A 16,657-nucleotide genomic window follows, 5' to 3' on the forward strand; every position below is an offset into this window, starting at 1 on the left:
TTTTGTACTGAATTTGTATATATAACTTATTTTCTTTACATTTTTCAGCCAAGTGGATTCAGTAATTCTGGCACATGAAAATCAAGAGGAAAGGATTCATCGAGGAATTAAAATTTTTATTATAAGAACATGTAATCTAAAAAAGCTTTATACCAATGACTGACTCTTTGTATAACAATTCTGCTATTGCATAAATAATATAATTGCTTATACTAAGGTCACATACATAAAGGGAACCATCTGATATCTGGTTAGATTTAGAGATAAAATATTCAAGTGGTCTAGTTACCAACATCAAAGGAAGGATGTTTCTGATGGCAGTGAGCATTGTCAGCCTTGACCAGGTCCATCTCTGCTCAGTATTAGGCTGTGCATCACGGTTTCCATTAGAGACCAGGATTCCCAATTTCTCATTTTTTGTTTCCCTAGGGATTTGAATTTACAGATGTTACTGACATCTTGACAAAACTGTCAAGGAAGCAAGATATGTACATTTCTTGTGTGCAAAAGAAATGTTCATAGAAATTTTGGCAGAAAGATAAAGTCTGGCAGAAAGGTGTTAGTGTATAATGGTGTACAGACCTCAGAAAATCACTTAAACTATTCAGATTTTGGTGCTGTTATCTGTAACATGAGGGGAAATGGAGAAAATAATTTCTGAGGTCACTTTCTGCTCCAAAACTCTCAGATTCTAAAGCAAGTTTTTGTTTGATCTTTAGAATCATACCTGAGTCTGTTTGTTAAGCATGTGGAACTAGATAGGATATCTAAACAATTTAATGTTGGTGTCATCCTTTAGTTTATTACAGATATAAGTTTTATAGAACATGTTTTATAAATACAAAGACATGCATTTATTGGTAATGGGTAAAAATCATATGGTATGTATAGCTTACATATTATAATTTGTTATGCTTTCTTTTCAAAATCTGGATATGTAAATGATCTATGAGAAATAATGGCAATGGACTAAAAGACATGTTCTTTAGCATGCCAAACCTATTCCTACTACATAGCACTTTATATTTACAGATGGCTTATAAAAATAAAATGAACTGTCAGTTACACAGAATCTTCTTGTGCGGCCTCTATAAATATTACTCAATGACATTGATACTGTCAAGTATAGTGATCATAATTTATTGTATTCTGTGCTATGCTACTTAATTTTTTTGTCTTCTTAAGCCATAACATTGATTTTTAAAGAGCTTTTTCTTAAGGAATTGAAAAGTCAGTAATCTTGTGTGGAATTATTATTATTAAAATTGAGACATTGCACTTATAAACTATTTTATATGCATATAGGAACTGCTTCTCAAAGGAAAGCATATGGAACATTGAGAGAGGGTGAGATTCTAAGGGAGTTTAAGGCAGTTATATAAAACTGACAAACTAAGGAAACCAAAAAGATAATCATGTATTTTCTAACTGTTGCTAAATGTAAAGAATGATTCTTCCGTGTAATGATTTCAAGCATCTGTTCCTCTTAGACACTGATCCACAAAGTGTTAAACACTAAATGCTTATCAAAACACAGCAATGTGTAATCATTGTCCTATGGAGAGGAAGCCAGAAAAAACAATTAATAATAATTTGATACTCATTAATTCATGCTTGATGAGAAGTGGTGGTAATTGAGCCATATGTTTTATTGTTCTCTTATTACATGCTATCAGAGTGGATCAAAAGAAATAATTTTCTTAGAGTTGAAATTCGTGGCAGGAAAGGACGAGTAGAATAGTAGCCCTCTCTTTTATAGAAAGTGTATTAACATCTCAATGCCTTTGTAGTAATTAAAAATCATTTGAATATCATTTTTAAAGGACTCCACTGTTGAATGCTTCACTTCAAAAAAAAAAAAACCTAAAAGGGGCATAATTCTCACTTTTCTGTAGCTGTTTAATGGACCCTTTCTTCTACAATAATGTATTAAATTAAACCAAAAGCTGTTGTAAAAATAGAGTGGATACAGAGTGAAGAGAAAAGGGCTTCTGATTTTATCAAGTCTGCTTCATTATGTCTGGGATTATTTGCACCATAGGAATGGCAGATTTCTAAAACAATTTGTAAGATCTCATTTTTATTTGCAGCGAATTATGTTATGATTGGCATATTTTTCCTGGACACAAGTGCCTACATCTCAGAATACCAGGTCCTGGATTCTATTACTAATTAAAGGATGTCTCTAAAAAATAATTAATTGCTCCACTATGACAGCATTCTTCTGAAAAACAACATAAAATTTATCTAGTAATCTTGGAGATAAAATCTGTTAAAATCTTTTTTTTTCTTTTACTAAGGCCAAGAAATAAAAATTTATTCAAGAAGTAATCTGTGAATCCTTAGTTATTTGATTGCAATCACTGCTATAATTAGATATGAGTGATGAGATGGTCCAGTTCTCACAACTGGGGCACTCTCTGACTTGTTTACTATGATAGAAAATCATGAGCATTTGGAACATTTTCCAACTCAGATTGATTCAGAGCTCTACCAAAACAAGTGACTGGCCTACATTGAGGCAAACTAACAATGTTCGTGGTATTTTTTATTGTTGTTACTACTGAATATACTGGTTATTTGGTATAATGTAAATAATTTTTAGTATTGTACCTATTTCATAGCATTCAACAGTTCCCAGAGACCCTTGTTGTTCAGTTGCTAAGTCATGTCTGACTCTTTGCAACCCCAATGACTGCAGCACATCAGGCTTCCCTGTCCATCACCAACTCCCATAACTTGCTCAAACTCATGTCCACTGAGTCAGTGATGCCATCCAACCATCTTATCCTCTGTCACCCCCTTCTTCTCCTGCCCTCAATCTTTCCCAGCACCAGAGTCTTTTCTAATGAGTTGGCTCTTCACATCAGGTGGCCGAAGTATTGGAGCTTCAGCTTCAACATCAGTCTTTCCAACGAATATTCAAGGTTTCCTTGAGAATTGATTGGCTTGATCTCCTTGCTGTCCAAGGGACTCTCAAGAGTCTTTTCCAGCACCTCAATCCTAAAGAATCACTTCTTTGTCACTCAGCTTTATGGTCCAACTCTTATATCCACACATGACTACTGGAAAACCCATAGCTTTTTCTAGGCAGACCTTTGTTGGCAAAGTGTTGTCTCTGCTTTTGAATATGCTGTCTAGATTTGTCATAGCTTTTTTCCCAAGAAGCAAGAGTCTTTTAATTTCATGGCTGCAGTCACTGTCCGCAGTGATTTTGGAGCCCAAGAAAACAAAATCTGCCACTGTTTTCCATTTTTCTCCCATCTATTTGCCATGAAGTGATGGGACCAGATGGTATGATCTTAGTTTTTTGAATGTTGAGTTTTAAGTCAGTTTTTTCACTCATATATACCTGTATTAACTTGCATTGGCCACTTCCCTCATGAGTCTATTTCCTGCTACTTAAAGTGTGAGATTTAAAACATTGGTTTGCTGTTGTACCCACCAGACCAAACACTGCATGATTTATAAATCTATGCTTACCCCTTTCTCAGATACCTCTTTCATTAGAGACCTAAGAGTTGTCAAATATTTTGTATGTGTTACAGAATTGCTTGTTGACTTTGTCACAACACAAGTGTTGGACAACATTCTGATTTGCATTTACTGGATCTTTTTGTCCTGCCCTTTGAGAAGTATGGCTTCTCATTGAAATGTTCAGATGCCTCTTGAGTTAGGCAATGGTCTCAATTTTTTCACTAGAATAGAGGAAACTGATCATCAGCATCCTTTATAAATACCACCTGGGAAAGATCTTCTAATTTCATTGCCTTTGAAACATTCTTCTCATTCATACATGAAAATCCAATCATTCTAGAGTCTGTAGGGAAAAAATGCATGGCTTATAATCTACTGTCACTCATTCATTCATTCATTTGTTCTATTTTCCAATAACTTAAAAATCTTCATTTAGAATCTGTGTTCCAGATCTCCATGGTAACCAAAATAGCCAAGACTCCTGCCCTCTTGGAACTTAAATTCTAAAGAAAGTTTGGAGGAGCAGTTTGAAAGACAAAATGTAAATAAACACAATAATTTCTGAAAGCAAATAAGACCATGAAGGAAATAAAACACAGCAACCAGGTGAAGGGGTACTATTTAAAAGTAATGTTGTCAGATGATATTTCTAATAACAGCTGAATGATGAGAAGGAACTAGCCTGGGGAAAAGCACTCCAAGAGGAGATATCTTGCTGCTGCTGCTGCTGCTAAGTCGCTTCAGTTGTGTCCGATTCTGTGCGACCCCATAGACGGCAGCCCACCAGGCTCCCCGTCCCTGGGATTCTCCAGGCAAGAACACAGGAGTGGGTTGCCATTTCCTTCTCCAATGTGTGAAAGTGAAAAGTGAAAGTGAAGTCGCTCAGTCATGTCTGACTCCTAGCGACCCCATGGACTACAGCCCACCAGGCCTCTCCGTCCATGGGATTTTCCAGGTGAGAGTACTGGAGTGGGGTGCCATTGCCTTCTCCGGGAGATATCTTAGGATTGGCCAAAATCATTCCACTTTCTGGGCTAAATGTGTCCTTGCTTCGCTTAAATATGAGATCCAAATTCACAGATGCCAAGAGGCAGAGAACAAAGGATTTTTAAGCTTCCTCTATTCCTCATGCAAAACCATATTCAGATATCACGTAGATAGCTTTCAGGTCTCTGCCAATGGGTGGGTTACACCAAATGATTACTCCATCTTGGAGTAACCCACTCCATCTTGGCAGTGGGAAATGGCAACCCACTCCATCTTGGTCCTCAGGCTGAAGTTTCTCACTGGATAAAGGAGTGACTGTGTCAGTGGTGGGTCTGAACCAATGCTCACCTGAAGTGGAAACAATGGGCCAGGTATGACATTTGCTCACCTCATCTAAGGCAGCACTCAGGATCTAATTCCTTTCTGTTTTCCAAAAAGAGACAGTAAACAGTTAAACAGCATCATTTCAGGTCTAGAAGACACTTCTCACAGGAATTTTATAAATGTTACATGTTCTATTCCTTTGTGGCAATATGAATAACGTATCTGGTTGAAAGGAACATACAGATCTTGATGTAACTTTCTTGACAGTTACAATCTGTTGATTTCACCTCCTTTCCCAAGAGAAAAGGAAAGATCACCAGTTTCAAGGATCTTTCAGGCCCACAAAGGCAAATTGGATTGAAAGTCTCCCACAGGGAAGTGTTTAGGCCCTAAGGCAAGTGCGACCTTGGTGTTATTTGAAGAAATCACAGAAAGATTGCCAGGAGGCTGGAATTAGTGAACATGAAATGATGAGATGGACGAAGCAGACAAGAGATAAGCTGTGGTTGTTTCATAGTATATTATTAAAAATATACATCATCAAATAAATGGTGACATTTCATCAAATTCATTTATGCCTTTTAAATTTGTGCCATTAAGATATTGTTGAATATAATTGGTTTCATGAACAGATTAAAATTATTTTGAGACAAATATAGTCTACTGATTTTTGACAAAAGCACAAAGAGAATTCAGTGGAGAAAGAATAGTTTTTTAAAATAGTGCTGAGATAATTGGACACCCATGTGCAAAAAAGAAAAAATCAGTACTGAGACACAGACTTTACATCTTTTACAAAAATTATCTCAAAGTGGATCATAGACTTAAATGTAAAATGCAAAACCATAAAACTCCTCAAAGAAAACTTAGGAGAAAAACAACATGACCTTAAACTTGGTTAAGAGTTTTTGGGTATAACATCAAAAGTGCAATCTATAAAATAAAAAAATGATTGAAGTTCAACTTTGTTAAAATTAAAAATGTGTGCTCTATGAGAGACACTGTTAAGATAATGAAAATATAAGCCACAGATTGGGAGAAAATATTTGCAAAGTACGTATCTGATAAAGAACTTGTTCTCCATATCAAAGAACACTGAGGACTAACCACTAAGGAAACAAACAAACAAACAAAAAAAAAACTTTTAAAAATGGGCAAAAGATCTGAAGAGATACCTAACCAAAGAAGATATACAGATGGCAAATAAACATATGAATGATACTCAATATCACTTTTCATTAGGAAAATGCAAATTAAAACAATGATGAGACTATTCCCTAACTATTCGAATGGCTAAAAACTAAAACCTGAGAGTGCCAATTACTGGCAAGGATGCAGAGAAGCAGGAACTCTCATTCATTACTGATGGGAATACAAAATGGTCCAGCCACTTGGGAAGACAATTTGGCAGTTTCTTACAAAGCTAAACGTATTCTTTCACATAAGTCAGCAATTGTGCTCCTAGGTTTCTATCCAGCTAATTTGAAAACTTATGTTCATACAAAAAGCTGCACATAAATGTTTATAGCAGTTCTATTTACAATCATCAAAAAACTGGAAGAATCTAAGATGTCCTTCAGTAAACAAATGTCTCAACAAAGCTGTGGTATATCTATACAGCGGAATAATATTCAGCAATAAAAAGGGATGAGTGATCAAATCTGCAGAAACATGGATACTTCTTAAATGCATGATGCTAAGTGAAAAAAGCCAGTCTGAAAAAAGAAATCATATTGTATGATTCCACTTATGTAATGGCCTTCCTTGGTACCTCAGTCAGTAAAGAATCTGCATGCAGTGCAGGAGACCCGGGTTTGATCCCTGGGTTGGGAAGATCCCCTGGAGAAGGAAATGGCAACCCACTCAAGTATTCTTGCCTGGAGAATCCCATGGACAGAGGAGGCTGGTGGATTACAGTCCATAGTGTCATAAGACTTGGATGTGACTTAGTGACTAAACCAAACCACTTATGTAACATTCTAGAAAAGGCAAAACCATAGAGACAAAGTGAAAAAAAGAGAGTAAGTATTAAAGATCAGTGATTTCTGGGGCTTCAAGGGAGTGGGGCTGGAGAAATGGAGAGCTGAATAGGTGAAACGTGGGGAAAGGTTTAGTGCCATCGAACTAGCCTATATACTGTAATGGTGAACACATGACATTACGCGCTTGTCAAAACCCAAAGAACTTTGCAGTTCAAAGAATGAACTTTAACAAATGCAAATTTTAAATCTCATTTAGGTGTTCAGGAGCAAGGGATCCCAGGATGGAATGTGGAATGCTGCAAAAGAATCCAGTAGTATCGCAAATGTGTGAAACAGTCTCAGTAAAAGGGCTGAGAGGAAAATGGGCTGACCTTAGTAACTTTAGAAATGTGTGGAGTGTCTAAGACTAAAGACACAAGTAACTGTGCCAGAACACTATACTCTAGTGGATCAAATTGTTTTTCATGGAGTGAAGTTAACAATTCTGAAACCACTATATATATATACTGGAATTGGTAATTCAGTAAAGAGACAATAGTTGGTGGGAGCCAGATTTCTTGCCTTTGGAGTTGGAGATTGCAGATAAGGAGGGGAAGAAACAGGAAGGGTCCTTGCGGTAATGAATGAGTTAAGAGAAATCAATATGATTTCATGTTTAGCTTAATATAGACACAGGTGATTATATATAGAAATATCTATAGGCATACACATTTATTAATACATGGCTTAGTATACACACATTTATTTTCTTGCTCTGTCAGCTGACAGAGCTTAGAGACAATAAATCCAGATCTTGATTTTCAATACCATTCCCCAGTAAAAGGGATGAAGACTCCTTGGAGAAATGACTGGTTTAAGGGTTGGGGCAGGATGTACAGAAGATGCACCCAGAGCATCTTGTAGTGTCAGGAAATAAGGAAATGCTCAAACATACATGCACATACATAGGTACACATGGATGATATGGATATGTCCAAGGGACATAGGAATTGACTGAAAGAGCTCCCAATGTCCAAAGCTGACATTTGAGCAACTGAATAAATAAGGTAGTATTGAATTATAACCCAAAATACAAAATAAAGATTTGTGAGTCAATGCTGGTATAAACAGATGATTGAATAAGTAAATAATGGAGGAGACACAAATCTCCTATGCACAATGCCAAATAATTCATGTAGCTACTCCATCCTCAAGGAGGTAGAGCTTAACTCTTCACTTCCTGTGTGTGGGCTGCATAGTACTTACCTTCCAGAGCACAGAATGGGACAAGAAAAAAAGTAATTTACAGAGGAGGGATCTGACAAACACTACCTCAGACAGGTATCAAGATTAGCATCAATGATAATTGATCACAATCACTAGCATGCACTTGATAGGATATGATAAAAATGGCAGAGCATCTCTGTAACCTTCTTTCCCCCAACATATAGTATGTGTGTGTGTGTGGTCAGTCGCTCAGTCATATCAGACTCTTTGAGACTGCATGAACCATAGCCCAGCAGTCTCCCCTGTCCATGGGATTTTCCCAGTAAGAATCCTGGAATGGGCTGCCATTTCCTTTTCCAGTGGGTCATCCCGACCCAGAGATCAAACCTACTTCTCCAGAGTGTCTCCTACCTTGCAGGCAGATTCTTTACCACTGAGCCACCAGGGAAAATACACATCTTTATTGAAGGGTCTGTATTCCTCAAAACTGTCAAAGACATCAAAAATTTAAATGTCTGAGACACCTTTGCAGCCAGAAAAGAGAGCCTGAGGAGACATGACAACTAAATGTAATGTAGTTCCTGGATGAGCTCCTGAAACAAGAAAGAACCTTTTATTTCCAAGGAATTCAGAATAAAATAGAGCCTCCAGTGCTTCTTTTTTCTTTTTTTTTTTTTTAAACAAAGGCAGACTGCCACATGTAGACTCATTAGGATGTGTCTGGAGCCCTGGAAGTTTGACTACTCTTTGTTTTTCTACAACTGGACCTTGAGAGCTTGTGTGCAGGTCCTATCAGGGGAGCACAGCGCTTCGTATACCCGTGACCCAAGAGTGGTCCTCCTCCATCTGGGAAGGCAGATCAAGTGTGCAGCTTTGGGAGAGGCACATAGGGAGTGATGAGACAGAGAGGTCACCTACCTAGTCAGACAGATCAGCCACATCATCCCTGGCGGTCAATATGGTGACAGGTGTTGCAGCCAGATCACCCTCACATCCAAGACTTGGGTTCATAATTGATTCATGAATTGTGACAAAGCAACCACACTAATGTAGGGTATTCATAATAGATGAACCTTTGTGTGAGATGCGTGGGAACTCTGTGTTACCCTCACTGTAACACAGTGCTCAGGTGCTCAGTTATGTCTGACTCTTGCAACTCCATGGACTACAGCCCACCATGTCTTCTGCCCATGGGATTTTTCAGGCAAGAATATTGGCATGGGTTGCCATTTTCTTCCTCCATAATGTTTTCAGTAAGTCTAAAACTACTCTAAAAAAATTATATATATATATGAATTGAGTAATTATTATTAAAACCCTCCTCTAGCTCACTAATGCTGGACATGTGAAAAAAAATGGTAGATATGGTGTTAGAATGCAGACGGAGCTTCATAACAATGAAAATCCAGAAAGATATGGGCTCCAAACATAAAGAAATTTCTTCTTCTTCCGCGTGGCAGCCCTGAATTGGGCTGTGGGCTCTTTGGGCAGAGCATGTCTCATCTAACCTGGGGATGCTGACTGCTCCTATCCTGTTACTCAGCCATGTCCTAGAGGGCTGCTTTTACCCCAAGATCTAAGCAGAATCACAAGTGTTACTTCTGCTTTCTAGCTCCATGGAAGGGAGAGTGGAGGCAGTCACTTTCCTTTTCTTTCTTTTAATGTTTTTTTTTAATTGCTAGAAAAGTCACATATATAAAACATGCTATTTTAGCCATATTTGACTGTACAGTTCAGTGGTGCTAAGTACATTCACATTGCTGTATAACTCTCACCATCATCCATCTCTGGAATTTTTCACTATCCTAAACTGAAACCCTGTCCCCATTAAACACTAAGCCCCATACCTCCTCCCCAATGCCCCCTACCCCCGGCCCCTGGAAAAACCTGCACACAGCACTCCTACTTGCATCCCTTTTGAAATCACTTGGGACGCATGGCAAGGTGGATTGCACAGCAGGATGAACTGTGATCTCTAGTCCAGATTGCATTTGAGGATTTCTGTTACTAAAGGAAGAAGGCAGAATAAAACTAGCATCTGTGACAAATCTGTCCTTCTGGCTACCTGCTCAAATATCCAAGAGTACCTTTCGTCTTTTTTAAACAAAAAATTTCTTTATATATTTATTTGGCTGTACTGGGTCTTCCTTGCTGCGTGGCTTTTCTCTAATAGTGGCGAGAGGGGTCTACTGTCTAGTTGCAGTGTGCAGGCTTCCCATTGCAGGGGCTTCTGTTGCAGAGCATGGGCTCTTGGTCACGTGAGCTGGCAGCTCCCGGCTCTAGAGCACAGGCTCAATAGTTGTGGCGTGTGGGCCTAGATGCTCCGTGGCATGTGGGATCTTTCTTGATCAGGGATGGAACCCATGTTTTCTGCACTGGCAGGCCCCCAAGTGCACCCTTCTTCTCCCACACAGAACACACCCCTCAAGAGGGTGCATCCTGAAATCCCATTCCATCACTCATCCAGCTCAGAGGCCAGGAATTCTGCTTGACTGTCAGTGCCCTCTGGCAGGTCCTGATATGACTCCCTCCAGTGCAGAGACCTGTAAATGGAAAGGGGCATTATCTATCCCCCAACCAGCCCACGCACCATTGTGCAGTACAAACAAGGCCATCAGTTAGAACTCTCGTTCAGAAAAGGGCAAATGGCAGCAGGCAGTGACCCATGGCAGTGAACGTGTCTGCTGGGCAGCCATTGTGAAAAGTCCCCTCTGGTATTACGGTTCTTGGTTTGATCTGGTCTGTTCTCCGGGAGGCACTGTCTGGTCCACTGTCCGCCATGGTCACATCTGAAGTGAGCATTGGAGGTGTGGATTTGGGGACCCAAGATTGCTTCAGGGTGGGAGGGTGAATGGCAAACTGTCATAGACTTCTATAAGCTTGGCTTACATTATAGTTTTTAGCAGAACAACTTGCTCAAAAACTTAATAGGCTTCCGTCTATTTGTTTCTAGTTAGTTCCATATGAAATTAACATTAGCAAAGGCCTTGGGAGGTCATAGTTCTTTCATCTGCTGCTTCCCCTCTTTTGTTTACTGGCCTCTGTGCTTAGCTCATCCCTCTCCTTCAACTAAATGACCTTTGCAGTTAAGTTGATTCCCACTGTCTGAGGGAGAATGTTTAATGGAAAGCCTGGTAGAGTCTCTGAGAAACATTGCTGTCTCCTGCTCTTTGTCATTGAGTTGCAGTTCACTTTTCTAGCTTGATTGAGCACTTATTCACTGGGCTTCCCAGGTGATGCTAGTGGTAAAAAAAAAAAAAAAATCCATCTGCCAATGCAGGACGAGAGAGATGGGTTCCCTCCCCGGGTCAGGAAGATCCCTTGGAGAAGAGAATGGCAACCCACTCCAGTATTCTTGCCTGGAAAATCCCCTGAACTGAGGAGCTTGGCAGGCTACAGTCTGTGTGGTCACAAAGAGTTGGACACAACTGAGCACCTGAACACACACACACAGAACTCTCAGTCAACTTGGACTGCAGCTCTCAGTGAGAACAGAACGGCAATGCTTAAGTATTTATGCTTGCAAACTGGCTAAAGGACATCTTGCTTCATCTTGCTCATGGTATCTTGTCAAATGCAGTAAGGAGCAGCAAACATGTACTGACTCTCTGAGCTGTTTTTCAATCTCTTCAGCTAGAATTATGGGCTCCACAGCTAAAGTAAGCAAGTGTTAATTGTTTAGTCATGTCCGACTCTTTGGGATCCCATGGACTGTATCCCACCAGGCTTCTCTGTCGATGGAGTTCTCCAGACAAGAATACTGGGGTGGGTTGCCATTGCCTCTTCCAGGAGATCTTCCCAACCCAGGGATTGAACCCAGGTCTCCCACATTGCAGGCAGATTCTTTACCATTTGAGCCACCAGGGAAACCCATATTGAATTATACATCAGTATAATGTCCTCCAAGTTCATCCATCTTGTTGCAAATGGTAAGATTTCCTTGTTGCAAATGGCAGGACTTCCCTGGTGGCTCAGATGGTAAAGTAAGCAAGAATTTTGCCAAATGTTTTTCCATGGCATAACAAGGGTCATCAAATTTCCAGCCTGCAACACTTCCTTGCTCTTTATTGCACAAACAACTGGCCCATACCACTTGTTTCAGACTTTTATTTGATAACAGCCCATCTCCAGCACCAGTTTCTAAATAAGTCAAGGCACAACCAAGTGGCTATGACAAAGAATCTCTAAAATACAGTGATTCAAACAGGATGTTTTTTCTCATAAGAAAACAGAAGGAGACTCTGTCCACAAAATAGTCTAAAGCGTATTGTTTTGCCATCCCTAACATCTCATGATCAAAGCCGGCTCTTGTGACTGTGCCCCTGCCTGAAATGAGAGAAAAAGAAAGGATGTGATAAAGAATATGCCCCTACTACTGTGACTCACATTCAACTGGCCACATTTAACAGCAGAGTCCCTTGGAAAGCAAGGAGATCAAACCAATCAATCTTAAAGGAAATCAACCCTGAATACTCTTTGAAAGGACTGATGCTGAAGTTGAAGCTCCAATACTTTGGCCCCTGACTTGAAGAGCTGATTCATTGGAAAAGAATTCCCTGATGAAGAGAAAGATTGAAAGCAGCAGGAAAAGAGGGCGACAGAGGATGAGATGGTTGGATGGCATCACCAATGCAATGGATATGAATTGGACAAACTCTGGGAGATGGTGAGGAGCAGGGAAGCCTGGCCTTCTGGAGTCCATGGGGCCGAGAATAACCACAACAACAAAAACAACAGCAGGAAGGTCGTGACATGTGTCTTCTAGCCAAGCAACAGGTGTCAAGGTTTCTGGCACTAAAAGAAGATAGAGAAATGCATTGGGGGAGCAGGTTGTAGTCTTGGCACAGAGCCCAGTGAGCTTGGACTCCTGATTCATTCCTCTGGAGAGCTTATCGCTGGATGATGGTAACTCAGGGTCTCCTATAAAACATGCTTCAGCATACAAAGACACTGTGATTGATATCTCCCAACCCTCATCACTGTTAATAATGTGTTGTTGTTTTTTTAAGAGTTTTTGATGTGGACCATTTTTGAAGTCTTTATTGAATTTGTTACAACATTGCTGCTTCTGCTTTATGCCCTGGTTTTTTGGCCACGAGGTCCGTGGGACCAGAGGTCTCTTGGACCAGGGGTTGAACCAGCACCCACTGCATTGGAAGCATGTTGCCTTAACCACTGGACCACCAGGGAAGTCCCAATAATGTCTTTCCTTGATGAACAAAGACGTGTGGCCGTTTAAGTATGATTCTGACCCAGTACACTCATTAATAGGATCCAGAAATGAAGAGGATTGGGGACTTCTGTCCCTGAATAGCTCCATACTAGAGCCAGTCTGTCAGGGGCAAAGCTAGGATAGGAACCCAACATGCTGAAGTCTCTTTCACTAAATGTGGGGTTTTAAAATGAATGCAGTAATCTAAAAATGATCTCACCAGAACAGAACACACTGACAGAATAAGCTTCACATGCCATTCTTATTTAGATAATTCAGTATTTTATTAACTTTTGGCATTATAATGACACACTGCTGACTCCTACTTAACTTGTGGTTTTTATGATTCTGGATCAATTGATGCCATACATTTGCAAAACAAGTTCTGTCCTAGATTGTATTTCTATAGATTTCCTCTTCCATAACTTATTTTTTTGTACTGTGCACATGTGTCACTATTGAATTAGAGGCAGAGTCCTTTTGGATCTCATTTAACATGAGATGCTTGAAAGAGTCAAACCCTGGCACCAAACGATTTTACTAAAGTTGATATGTATTTTATTTGTTATATGTCCCCGATTTACTATATTTATCACTACTCTAAAAAAAGTAAAATTAAGACAAATCCATAGTATTTTCTATATCTTGCTATTTTGTATATGTATTCTAATATTTCTTCTGGAAGCGTAGCTTGTTGTTGTTGTTTTAGTTGCTAAGTCATGTCGGACTCTTTTGTGACCCCATGGACAGTAGTCCTCAGTCTCCTCTGTCCTTGGTGTTTCCTAGGCAAAAATACTGCAGTGGGTTGCCATTACCTTCACCAGGGGATCTTCCTGACCTAGGGATCAAACCCGTGTTTCCTGCATTGGAAGGCAGATTCTTTACCACTGAGACACCAGGAAGTATATATAACATACTGGCCTATAGTTTTTGGTTCCTTTCTAAAACACAGTTCCCTTTTTCACTTTTAGGATTTTCCATACATTCTTTCACTTTACATTTTTGTGTAGAAATAGATTTCATCTTGCACTTCTGTTAAGTTTGTGGGTCCCCAAAACTTCTGACATGAACTGCAAGTTCAAGAGGTCTCCATGACCACTGCCCAGCTCGATAATTCACTGGAAGGACTCCCAGAAGCTGTCATACTCCTGATTATGATTTATTATAGTGAAAGGTTACAGATTAATATCAGCCAAGCGAAGAAGCACACAGGGCACTGTCTAGGAAATGGCAGGCACAGGTCTTCAGGTGTCTTCTCCAGGTGGATTTGTGTGGCCCATGCCTGTTTCTCCAAGCAATTTTTTTGTGACAATACACACCGAGTTGTGACAAACAAGAAGGTCATCTCAACTTTGGTGCTGAGATGTTTTTACTGGGGTTCAGTCAGGTAAATTTGGTTGATGGCTCACTTCGTTGACCTTAGTCTACAGTCCCCCACCTCCACTCCAGATAGGGGTGATACTGTGTGGCCCAAAGCCTTCAGCACAAATCTTAGAGTTAGAATAGAACATCTGGAGTGGCTCAGGGGCCCCAGGCAAATAGACACACACATGGAAGGCAGGGCATTGCAGGGATCTCCCAGGAGTCAGAGGCAAAGTGCTCTCTGGGCAATGCTAATCCTTTACTACACAGCTTTCAAGTAAATAGTATTATTGTAAATCTTGTAAATCCGGAGACACTCAGGGTTCAGTCCTACCACAGTGCTACATTCATTCAAGAAGCATAGTTCAACTCTTGAATTGTAATTAAGGAGAATTCCACCTTTCAGTAGTGACTCTCAGAGGACATTCAAGAGGACCCAAATACAAGCTCCATATCTGTTTTTATTAAAGTCCTCTTTCCCCATCCCCAATCCTATCTCCGCCAACAAGAAACAAAACAAAAAACCTCTTAAACTTAGAGCCTACCTGATACTGCCCTCCTCCTTTTCTCTCTCTACTTCCTCATCACATTGTTTAGACATTAATTTAGGCTTAAATTCAGCACAAAATTATCCACCCATTTTAGGAAGTGGGAAGGGATGGCAGGTGGCACTGACCAATGCAGATATTCTGTAATAGGCAGGGAAATGGGGAAAATCAATGCATATGCCATTATTAATTATTTTTTTCTGACACAGTAGCTTCTAGTCACTGGGCATCGACTTTGTTTCAGATACTTTACATACATGTGTTTCTGGATCTAATATCTTACCTTTTCCGAGATGTCACAAGGCAGGAAAATTTTCAACAATTTTAAGTGGAAGCAAAATCATTCAAGAAATACTATAAGAATTGCTGCTGATGTGCTTCATTCCATAATACTTTGATATGGTAAAGGAAATACATACTACAGGGGGGAAGATTACATATGTAAGTATCAAAATATTCAGCTTCAAAAACTCCTTTTTCTTTATTATTATTATTATTTTATTTGTGGTTGTCTTCTAGTTCAATGCTGGATGATTAATTTAAGGAGGAAAAGTGAAAAAAAAAAAAATTAGGATTCTACCAAGTTTTAATGAACACAAAATACCAAAAATGCAAGCACATATATATTTTAACTCTTTCATTAGGTATTGAGACTTCTATAAATGGGCTTCCCTGATAGCTCAGCTGGTATGGAATCCATCCACAATGCAGAGACCCTGGTTTGAATCCTGGGTTGGGAAGATCCCCTGGAGAAGGGATAGGCTCCCCACTCCAGTATCCTTGGGCTTCCCTGGCGGCTCAGACAGTAAAGAATCTATGTGCAATGGGGAAGACCTGGGTTTGATCCCTGGGTTGGGAAGATCCCCTGGAGAAGGGCATGGCAACCCACTCCAGTATTCTTGCCTGGAGAATCCCAGTGGACAAAGGAGCCTGGTGGGCTACAGTCCATGGAGTTGCAAAGAGTTGGACACAACTGAGCAACTAAACACGTTCTATAAACTCTAGTATATATGGAGATTATTGCATCTGTTATGAAGTTCAAATACACTTTATTTAGTAGAGAGAAATGAGCTACAGAGAAACTTCCTACTAGGTATGTACTCTAAGAGTTCAGTTCATTCGCTCAGTTGTGTCCGACTCTTTGCGACCCCATGAATCGCAGCACCCCAGGCCTCCCTGTCCATCACAAACTCCTGGAGTTTACTCAAACTCATGCCCATCGAGTCGGTGATGCCATCCAGCCATCCCATCCTCTGTCATCCCCTTCTCCTCCTGCCCCCAATCCCTCCCAACATCAGGATCTTTTCCAATGAGTCGACTGTTCGCATGAGGTGGCCAAAGTACTGGAGTTTCAGCTTCAGCATCAGTCCTTCCAATGAACACCCAGGACTGATTTCCTTTAGGATGGACTGGTTGGATCTCCTTGCAGTCCAAGAGACTCTCAAGAGTCTTCTCCAACACCACAGTTCAAAAGCTATCATCCGTTAATTGTTAAACTGCTCATACACCCAGTTCAGGGTGCACTAAAACTGAATTTGAAACATAGGTTATATATTCTT

General features: G+C 40.0%; 1 protein-coding gene across 3 annotated transcripts in view; it reads left to right on the forward strand.

Moving 5' to 3' along the window:
* The window catches only part of SCEL (sciellin), a 335,541-nt gene extending 333,210 nt beyond the window's left edge, over nt 1-2,331 (forward strand). For all 3 annotated transcript variants that reach the window (XM_061133261.1, XM_061133262.1, XM_061133263.1), the window contains one exon: nt 49-2,331. In XM_061133261.1, the coding sequence (XP_060989244.1) occupies nt 49-65 (17 nt within the window). In that variant the 3' untranslated portion in view covers nt 66-2,331. The remainder of the gene's footprint in view (nt 1-48) is intronic.
* Nucleotides 2,332-16,657: the final 14,326 nt, after the last annotated feature.

Source organism: Dama dama, chromosome 30 (assembly GCF_033118175.1).
Source record: "Dama dama isolate Ldn47 chromosome 30, ASM3311817v1, whole genome shotgun sequence".
Taxonomy (NCBI): Eukaryota; Metazoa; Chordata; class Mammalia; order Artiodactyla; family Cervidae; genus Dama; species Dama dama.